This window comes from Apteryx rowi, unplaced genomic scaffold (assembly GCF_003343035.1).
Source record: "Apteryx rowi isolate R43461 unplaced genomic scaffold, aptRow1 scaffold_99, whole genome shotgun sequence".
NCBI classification, from domain to species: Eukaryota; Metazoa; Chordata; class Aves; order Apterygiformes; family Apterygidae; genus Apteryx; species Apteryx rowi.
In genome coordinates, this window is record NW_020451304.1 from 1,443,123 (window position 1) to 1,453,199 (window position 10,077).

Sequence of the window (10,077 nt, forward strand, 5' to 3'; positions counted from 1 at the left end):
TGCACCCCGGGGCCCCCCGGCACCAGCTCCACCCCGCAGGAAGCCCCCTTCCACGGGTGGCGAGCGGCACCTGCCGACCTCTCCTGCAGCCCCACGGCACCCACCAACCTCTCCTGCAGCCTGGTGGCACCCGAGCCCCCAGGCAGTGACGGGGATGCTGGTCCCCCACCCTGTGAAGGCACCTCCGGGGGAGCAACATCCCTGACCCCCTCCCCAYCAGGACAGGACCCCCCTGGGCCCTCTCCCACCAAGGCAGGCGGGTTGGAGCCTCCAGGGCCAGAGCCAGCGGCCAGCCCTGTCCCCTCGCCGAAGCTGGCACCGGGTGCCGTGTCCTGGGTGATGCCACTGGTGTGGCTGGAGAAGAGCCTCAAYGCCTCATCCCTGCTGGAGTCCCTGCGGCACAGCCTGCCCCTGCCCGTGCTGCAGCAGGACGCTGGCACCAGCGTCACCCCCGTGCCCACCATGGCCACYGGGACCTTCATGACCCCGCGGGACCTGCTGGAGAGGAGCACGAACACATCTGCAGAAGCGCCTGCTCGTGCCAAGGACAGCGCTGCCGAAACGGACTCTCTGCTCTGGCAGTAAGTCCCCGTGCAGCGATGGGTCTAGGGATGTGCCGTCCCGGAGTCACCCTYGTGGTGGGCCACCCGCCCGTGGGGTGCCCCTGCTCGGGGCCCTCAGGAGTCTCTCCTTCCCTAGCTGTCCCCGGGAGCAGCTGAAGTCCCTGCCGCGAGCGGAGCTGGAGGGGCGGCTGGAGAGCACCCTCATCATCATCGAGGCGCTCTCGCTGCAGCTGCGCGACTGGCAGGAGAACCAGCGGCTGCTGCCCGGCGTGGGGCCGGCGGAGCAGAGGGACGCGCTCACGCAGACAGCCGTCACCCACCCCAAAGGGGTAAGGGGCTGCGCCGCGGTGACGCCCCGAGCGGGGAGCGAGCCTCGGTGCCGTGACGGCACCCGCGGGGCTGCAGCCGAGCGCGGCGGGCGGTCGTGCTGGGTGCAAGTGGAGCGGAAGTAAAGCGGGGCGAGCGAGGACGTGCGTGCCGGGCTACTGCGGCATCACGTGCCCGGCTGGGAGGGCCGCGGTGGCCGGTGCCGCTCCAGCCGCCTCTCCTAGCTATCGCGCCTGGCTGCGCGCAGGCTGCGCTGCTCGACCCGATGAGTTTGCTGAACACGAACCTGTTTTGGGGGAGAAACGCGGCAGCAGGCACGCGGGCGGGAGGGCAGAAACTAGTTACCCCATCGGAGYGGGCAGCGTTGATGCAGCCCCGGCGTGTGCGGGGGAAGGATGGGAGGTGTTGCGGCTGGGTAGCGCTCGCCGAAGCTCGGGGCAGAGCGGGGCTGGTGCGAAGCCTGCTCTGCTCTGCCCCGCTGCCGGGCGCCTGGCAGGAGGAGGAGATCTACCACGACCTCTACGTGGAGCTGCGGAGGAAAACCGAGGCGCTGCAGCGGCAGCAGGCAGTCGAGCAGGACCTGAAGCGGGAGCTGGAGCGGGCCGCCGAGGGCACGGTGCGTCTCAGCGGCCGGCACGCGGGGCCTCGGCTGGGCGGGCGTGCGCACGACGCTGCCCGTGCCGGCGCCGGGAGCGCGATCTGAGCGCCGGCGCCCTCGTCTCCTCCCCAGAGCGCCTGGGCTGAGCAGTGCCTCCTGTTTCGGGGCCTCGTGGATGCTGCTTTCGGGAGCCTGCAGGACGATCGGGGAGCCCTGGCGCGGGAGGTGAGCCCCGTCGGCAGCCTGGCCCGCGCGGCAGCCTGCCTTCGCCCCGGCCTTTCGCTCCCCTCGGCGTCAGCGAGGACGCAGGCTGGCCGAGTCGCTGCTAGGAGCTACCCGGCAGGCGTGAGCCGAAACCACCCGCGCAGGCTTTGCGCAGGGCTTTTGGAGCCGGGGCTGTTGGCAGCGCCTGGAGGCTGCTGAAGCGGCCCGTTCCCTGCGCCCAGGCTCGCGCCACGGAAGTGGCCTGGCTTGGTGGCCTGGGGACAGGGGCAAGGGAGGCCCTGGCTCTGCTGGCACACGCGGCCGCAGGCTGCCATGTGCATCTTGGAGCTGTGCTCGGCTCTTCTTAGGGCTCTCTCTCCTCCCTCAGCGTGAGCAGCTGAGGTCCCTGGTGTCCCGGTGCGGGGCCGTGCTGCAGAGCGTGCCCGGCAAGCTGCAGAGCTGCCTGGAGGAGCGGGACGCCATGAGGCAGCGAGCGGACGAAGCCCGGCGAGCCAAGGAGGAGGTAGCGGCGTGGCATTCGCGTGTGGGCTCTGCTGTGCCGGGGCCCCATCCCTTGGAYGGGGCGTCCTGCATCTGCCAACCATGGGGAGGGAAGGTCCCTTCAGGTGCCGCTGGTGCCCAAGGTGGCCCTAGCAGGCTGGATGGGCTCGTGGCTTTTCGGCTCAGGGCTTGACCGTGCCGCGGCAGGAGTGAGAGCCACGGGATGGCTCCCGGCAGCTCGGCCAAGGGTGCTGGGAGCTGCCCTTCATGTGAAGCCGGGTTGCGGGTCCGTGTTCAGCACYGCATCTATCTATCCATCCCTCTGCAGGGAGATCGCTTTCTGGAAGCCTTCCGCTCCCACGCCAGCACCCAGATCAGCATGCGGGAGCAGAGCCTGGTCTCCCAGAGAGAGCTGGGCGCGCTGCTGGCAGAGACCATCGACCAGCAGGTACCGAACGGGCAGCGCGTCCAGCTGCCTCCCCCTTGGTCCCGGGGGTGGCTGGAGGGCCCTCGGCCTGGGCCGGGTCCCGGCTCTGCGGGTAGATCTGCCGCGTGCTGGACTCGCGCACTGGTTGCTGCTATAAGCGATGGCCTGCGACAGGCTTGGGTCTGTCGGAGAGGTTTCTCGGTGCTGCTGCTGCAGCAGATCTGACCTCAGGGCCGGCGTTTGCCTCCCGYTGCAGTTACTTGACGCAAGGTGGCTGATCCATCCTGGCAGCACTGACCCTTCTCTCCTGCCCCACAGGCGTCTCTGGCTGCCGAGTCTCAGCCGTTCCGGGAATTCATAGACATTACCTTTGAAAACCTGCGAGAGGAAAGGAGGGCCCTGGACGAGGAGGTGAGACGTGTCCYGGTGGTGGGGTCCGAGTGCAGCCCCTTGCTTCCCCGGCAGCGAGCAGTTCAGGCTGGCACCGCTTTGGTCCATCTCGGAGCACGTTGTACTCTGGGTGCTGAGATCAGTCTGGCTGGCCGGACCCATCCCCGAGCTGTGACCCATCCCTGGTCACGCAGTGGGGCAACGTGGCCTCCGGCAGGCCTGCATGGCTGTGACATCCAGGCTCCGAGGCTGTCAGAGCTGCGCTCATCCTCAGGGCACCCTCTTCTCTCGCAGCGAGACCAAGTGAGGTCCCTGGTGTCCCGGTGCAAGGCCATGCTGCAGAGTGTGCCCGGCAAGCTGCAGAGCTGCCTGGAGGAGCGGGACACCATGAGGCAGCGAGCAGACGAAGCCCTTCAAGCCAAGGAGGAGGTAGTGGGGTTATCTACTGCCGAGCAGTGTCCATGGGTGCCTGGGACACTGCTCTGCAGCCTAGCTGTCCCCATAGGGGATGGAGGGACGTGGGACATCCTCGGGGTGGGAAGGCCCTACAGGGTGGAGAGCATTTGAACTGCTCATAGCACAGCCGGAGGGTTGAAGCAGGCTTTGGCGCAGCCAGCGTGCGGGCAGTGGAGATGTGCACGGTGTCTCTGCAGGCCTCCCGCCAGCTGGAGGAGATGTCGGTGGCACTGCAGGACTCGGTGGCTCAGGTGGAGCAGCTGATGGTGGCCAACTCGCGCCTCAGTGCAGGTACGGGCACCTGGAGCTGGCGTGGGAAGCTGGAGCTGCCCCTGGGCTCCCCTGCCTGCCCTTGTCCCTGCGGACACGGCTCTGCCGGGCTGAACTGAGCAGCACAGTCGTCTTTGCRCAGCTCCAGCAGCTGCAGAAAACGGCCTTCTCCTGGGTCCCGTATCTGGGTCCCTCTYGGATGCATCCTGGGGCTGGAGGAAYGGGGATTCCTCCTTCTCCCCTTGCTTCGCTCTCAGCACTCGTGCTATGCCTCGTTGCAGACCTGAGCAGCCGGATGAAGGAGCTGGCCGGCCTGCAGCAGGAGCGGGACGCGCTCCAGCAGGAGAACGAGGACTACAGGGAGGAGACGGCCTGGTGAGTCTGAGCGCGAACCCGRCATCCGGGGCAGAGCGGGGGACCAGCCCTGGGGACAGTCCCTGTCCCGGCACCGCTCTGCCCCAAGCTGTCGTACCTGCTTTGGGCCTCGTTGTCACCGCGTCCTTTCGCTGCCAGGCTGGCAAGGGAGAGGGACACCCTGCAGCAGGAGCGCAACGGGCTGTGCCAGGAGCTGCGGGAGATGACAGAGTGCCGGGAGGTAGGAGTGCCGGAGGCTGACTGCGGCTATCACATGCTCCTCGCTGAGTAATGCTATCGTGGCCTCGCGGAAGCCGTGGCAGCCGGCCAGGAGCCGGATTAGCCCTCCCGCGGGGCGAGTGCGGTTGACATCCTGCACGTAGAGCTGCTCTTCCTCGTGCCCGGCAATGGCTCCCAGGGGGATGGCGCTCCGCTGTCCAGGCAAACTGCTGCCCCCTTGGTCTCGGGCCGGGTGCTCAGGGCCGTGCCCCCCCCCTTTGCAGTTCATCGACCAGGAGAACCGCATGTCCCACACGCAGCTGATGGAGGCGGAGGCCAAGCTGAAGTCCGCGCTGGCCGTCCTGCGGGAGCGCAGCCTGCAGCACGAGGAGCTGAAGGACTCGCACCAGTGCCTGCAGTATGGCCCGCGCTTACCACCTCTGCTTAAACACCTCGATTTTGGGAAATCAAGCCCCTTCTGGGGGAAGGGAGGGAGGGCATGGCGGGGTGGTCACTGCTGCTGCAGCTGAGCACAGTTACCTAGTGGGGAAGAGGCCATGGGCAAGTCCAGCTGCCTTYATCTCCTTCCGCTGACTTGGGAAGCGTGAGGGACCTGTTGCCATCTGCAGCTGCGGGGTTTGAGTCTCCCCCCCGGGTTGCAAYGGGAGGCAGGCCTGGAAAATGTCCCCATCCCATCCCAAGCAGGGGAAACGCTGCTCCCGCTGACCTTGCTGCYCTCCCGCAGGGAAGAGCAGGCTGCCCTCTGCAAGGAGCTGGAGAGCACCAAGGCCGAGCTCCTGGACCTGCAGCTCAAGAGGGCCAAAGTCTCCCAGTGCTCTGCGGACATCGCCGAGAGCAAGATGAGGCTGCAGGACCTCGCCGACTGTCTCAGAGCTGCCCTGCAAGAGGAGGTAGGAGCCCTGCCCTGGGGAGGACGAGGGGGGCAATCCGCTCACCTGCGATCAGACACCTGCGGCTCTGTCACGTGGCTTCCCTGAGGCCCCTGCTCACTGGGGCAGCACGGAGCTGTCACGAGCTGCGCTCCAGGGCCGTGCTCTGCCTCCCCTCCAAAGGATGACGGTGCCCCGTCGAGAAGCAGAGCCTGGACCCCGGCTCCGCGGACGCCGGGCTGGCGGACACCGGGCTGGCAGACGCCCCGTGGCCCCTGGACCCCCGCCTGCCGCACACCAGCCTGCCGCACGCCGTACCGCGCCGGGGACTCCTTCGTGGGCAGCGTCTTAAAAGCAGTGTCGGGGAAAGGTGAGCTGGCACCTGCTGTTCGGGTGCCAGGAGGGGTCCCTGTGTGGGGACGGGTGTTGCTCTGGGGTCCGGTGGCAGCTTCTGCCCTGTGCTGGGGACGTGTCTTGCCCTGGCGCTGGGCGAGGAGGGGATCCTGGTGCTCCCCCTACGTCCTTCGCTGCTGTGGGTCTCGCAGTTCTTCCCTCGGGGCAGCCGGTCTCGGCCCGCTTTGGGTCGCGGCTGTGTCTGGAGGGTGAAATCTGGTGCGCCGTGCTTGCCCTGGGCTCGCAGCTCTCACAAAGTCGGCCACAAACTGCAGGGGTTGAAACCGCTCCCRGGGCGAGGGTCCCAGGGTGCCGTTGCTGCCCGGGCTGGAAGGGTCCCCCRAGCAACCCAGGTCCTTGGGAGCTGGTCTCGGCGCCGGCTGTGCGTGAGCAAGGTCTGGCTGTGCTCCGTGCAGCGCGCGGGGCTGCGCACAGTGCCTCTGCCCTCTCCTCTCGCAGATGCTGATGAAGCCACCGGAGGCAGGAGCGCRTTTACCAGGGTCGAACCTGCCTCTACGCCAAAGCGAATAGGTACCRGTGCCCATCGCCCTCCCCTGTCCCYGCGGGCATCCGCTCCTCRGCCRCAGGCCTGCCCCGCGCTGGCTTGTCCCTGCACCRGGGGACAGCGCAGCGTGCTCCCCGCTGGCCTCCGTGTCCCCCTCGAGCCRACTGTCCCCTCCGTGCCGCTCACGAGCCTCTGCTGTGCCCACAGAGCCCGAGGACGGCCTGCTGGAGAGCGTGAGGGAGCTGAGGGCCGCCGTCTCCGACCTTGCCGCGCTGAGCTCCCGCGTCCAGGAGCTGGAGCAGAGCGAGTTCGAGGCGCTGCAGACGGAGATGTGAGTTTAGCGGGGGGCTCGCGTCGAGGGCCGGCAGCCGCCTGGGCACCGCTGCCCCAGGCACAGCCTGCCCTTGGGGCAGCACCCTGTGGCATCTGCCCTGGCTTCGGAGGAGAACCCATCGTCCGAGGCTCTCTCCAGCCTCTAGCTGTCTGGGATGGGGGGTTATCCTCTCCCAGGCCCTGCGTGGGGCCGGCGAGGTATTCAGGAACGCCAGGCGCCCGGTGCTTGGCTGGGGTCCTCGTCYGCTCAGCCTCGCTGTCCTCTCGCAGCTCCAACCTGCAGCTGAGGCTGGAGATGGTGACTGCCGAGAGCCAGGAGAAGACGGACGCCCAGGCTGCCACCATCGCCAAGCTGAACAAGGCCTTGAGGGGCAAGCTACAGGTGAGCCGGTGCCAGAAGTGGGCCAGCACTCACTCCAGGGCAGAGCCAAACTGGGACGGGCTCTGATCTAGGACACGGAGAATCTGGGTAACTGGCTCTTTCCGTGCCCCRCGGGTACTCGGGGCTGATCTAACCTTCTCGAACGCAGGAAACCCGCTCCCGTGCGCTCCGGGGGCGGCCGTGCTGCCGAGCCAGGCCCCACAGCGGGATGGCCGTGCCCCCACCGCGGGGGCCGTGCGTGGCCCACGGTCCGCGTGGGGCTCGCCTGCCACGGGCTGGGCATTGCCAGCCAGGGGGGGCCCCGGCCTGACGCCGCCACCTCTCTCTGCAGAACGAGAAGGAGCTGCAGGATGTCGTGAAACAGCAGGAAGAGAAGATGCTGCAACTCATCGACAAGAGCGGGGAGGTCACGGTGCGTGTGGGGCCCCCGGAGGGCAGGGGGCCGGGTCGAGCCCCCCACGCGGGTAGTTGCCGGCCGTGGGGCCAGTCTCAGTGTCTCCTCTYCCCCCCAGAGGCTGAAGGGAGAGGTCTCCCAGCTGAAGCGCTCGCTCCAGCGTGCCGAGACGGAGGCCAAGGTGCTGTGGGAGGAACTGCGAGGGCAGGAGCCCAAGGTGGACRCCGCCTGCGTCCAGGAGCGAGTGCTGCTGCGGCAGGAGGTGAGGCCGCGGGGCTGCCGGCGCGAGGGCTCCCTGCCTCGCCGATGCTCTGAGCGAGCGTGGGACGGGGCCTGCCCCGCGCCGCGYTCCTCGAGCGGGTGCAAGGACGGGGCAGGATGGGCGAGCAGCTCCTGGGCCGGCACAGCGGGAAGCCTCCCCGCAGGGCTCGCTCTCAGCTGCGCTTGCTGTTTGTAGGTGGACAAATTGCGGCTGCTGCTTCTGGAGAAAGAGGATGAAAGCTCGCTGCTCTCGAACAAGTACCTGGAGCAGGTACGGGGAGCCTCGGGGGGGCCGGGGTGCTGCTAGTCTCCCACCTGGGCTGGTCCCTGCCCTCCCCGGGCAGCATCCCAACGGGCATCTCCCACCGCAGATTCGCGCCCTGGAGCTGAGGCTCCGCCACRCGCAGAAGGGGCTGAGGAGCCACGAGGAGATGCAGGAGAAGATGAGGGAGGTGAGGTGGCAGCCGGCAGGGACGGAGGTCTCGGCTTGCGGGGGCAGCCGGGCCCCTCTCTGCGCTAGCTGTGCCTGCAGCCAGCACCAGCCTGTCTCCAAGCCCGTCCGTCGCTAACACCGCTGTCCTCCCCAGGTCCTGTCGTCCCTTCCCGACGCGGCAGCAGGCTGCCAGGAGCTCCACAGCCTGCTCCGGTACCTGGGCCTGAAGCCGGCCAGCGGCAGCGGGGACTCCGTGGACCCGCTATAGCCCGTAGCGTGAAACGCTCCCGTTCTTAATGATGTAATTATTTATTGAGTAAAGTTTGTTAGTCTTTGCCCTGCCTGGTTGCTGGACGCATGGAGGAAGTGCTGGGCGCCCCGTGGGTGGGGACAGCCGTGGGACGGGCGCAGCGGGCGGGCCGGCGGCAACTCGTTCTCAGCCGCCCGCACCGGCCCGTCCTGCTCCGCACCCGTCACGGGGTTGTGGGCACGGCTCCAAGGCGCCGCTGACTCAGCCCTGGTGCACCGGCCGGCTCCCTTCCGCCCCCGCGGCCTTTTCCCCGCGGCTGGGGCTGCAACCCCCCCGAAGGCCCGTGCCGCCTTCGCCTGACCCAGGCCTGCTCTCGATCAGGCACCGCGTTCCCAGGGCTCCTGGCGGCAGCCCCGCGCGCCCAGGCTGACCCAGCTTCCCTGCCCGGGGGCCCCGCTCCTCCTCCTGTCCTAGATTCCCCCTGCGTCCCCCTCCCGCCCTGCTTTGGTGCAGGGGCACGTGCRGAGGGGAGCAGAGGCCTCATCCTGCGGCCAAGGGGAGGGCTGGGCCTCRTGCGTGTTGCGGGGGGCCACTTTGCCTCGGTGCCTGTGCATGGCTCTGGCGTTGTGCAGAGTCCCCCGGGTCGCGGCAAGCGCTGCCTGCCAGGAGTTGGGAGCTCTGCCAGCGCCTGCTCCCTGCCTCCCCTGGGCACCGGCGCCCGCCTGGGGCTCCCCACGGGGCTCCCGGCGCAGCTCCCCCAGCCTCGCCTCCCTCCTGCCTCCTCGTCCCCCGGGGCCCCTCCCGCGGGATCCCTCTCCCGCCCTTCCCAGCCCCAAGGATGCTCCCTGGGGCCGTGCTCCCGTCTGGCGCGGGGGCTGCGCGGCACCTCCCTCTGCTGCCGCCGCCGCTGCCGCGACTGCCCAAAATAGCTGCCTTCCAACAAGTGCTCTGGTTTTTAATGGCCTGTTTCTCCTGCGGGCTGTGCAGGGCAGAGGGATCACCTTCCCCTGCCCTCCGCCGCACCCCTGGCGCTGGCGCGTGCCCCGGCTCGCACCCCCACGCCTGGCAAACAACCGGCACCTCTGTTCAGCCGGGCACCTCTGTTTGCCTGCTGCGCCGGGTGCCCGGGAGGGATGCGGCTCTGCTCCCTGGCATCGGGTTCGGTACAGACCCTCACTGTCCCCCCCCCACCCCGAGGTGTGGGGCTGGCTGTGGGCACCCCCATGCCGTGCCCTGGCTCCGGGATTAGGTGGGGGAGAAGCGCTGCCGGGCCTTGGATTAGGGCCATGCGCCGCGGGGCCGTGCCGAGCCCTCCTTTTACGGCACGGGGACTCAGCGGGACAACGGGCGGCTCAGAGGAGCTCAGCCTTGGCAGCCGCCTGTGCCAGCCCCGTGGGGCGAGCAGGGACACCGCTATTGTCCCCGCGCCGGCTCCGGGCGGCTCTCGCGGCGGGGCAGGTTTCCCTCGGGTGCTCCTGCGCTGCCCCGCTCCCGGGGCTGGGGCTCTTTGCGGCTGGGCTCAGCCCCTGGCCCTCAGCAGCAGAGGGGACGTGGTGGATGTCCCTGGTGTAGCAGCTAGGGGGTGGCAAGGGGGGTCCTCAGCCCGGGAGTGTCACAGCTGGGGTCCCCAGCAGCAGGGGCTGGTGGTGGGGTGGCACAGGGGACCCCTACCCATGGCGTTGGGGTCCCTGCTGGGGTCCCTAGCAGCAGCCGGGGGGCTGGCAAGGGGGTGCTACAGCCAGGACCCCAACAGCAGTGGGAGATGGCAATGGGGTGGTGCAGTGGGGTGCCCAGCTAAGGGGTGTCACAGTAGGATCCCCAGCAGCGGGTGGCAATGGGGTCCCTGCCYGGGGTTGGGGTGTCAGGGGGGGTCCCTGCCCGGACCTGGGGTGCCAGTGGGGTGTGAGGGGGGTCCCTGATGGGGGCT

At 68.9% G+C, this 10,077-nt stretch overlaps 1 protein-coding gene across 1 annotated transcript; it reads left to right on the forward strand.

The window, feature by feature from the left end:
- Positions 1-24: 24 nt before the first annotated feature.
- Positions 25-8,188, forward strand: SPAG5 (sperm associated antigen 5). The gene is made up of 22 exons (XM_026055269.1): positions 25-581; positions 700-892; positions 1,387-1,506; positions 1,621-1,713; positions 2,081-2,215; positions 2,522-2,641; positions 2,939-3,031; positions 3,305-3,439; positions 3,664-3,757; positions 4,018-4,111; positions 4,250-4,331; positions 4,594-4,727; positions 5,055-5,220; positions 5,383-5,569; positions 6,052-6,123; positions 6,305-6,428; positions 6,701-6,812; positions 7,144-7,224; positions 7,325-7,468; positions 7,664-7,738; positions 7,839-7,919; positions 8,055-8,188. The coding sequence occupies exons 1-22, from the start codon at positions 340-342 to the stop codon at positions 8,166-8,168; spliced, it is 2,691 nt and encodes an 896-aa protein (XP_025911054.1). The 5' UTR covers positions 25-339; the 3' UTR covers positions 8,169-8,188.
- Positions 8,189-10,077: the final 1,889 nt, after the last annotated feature.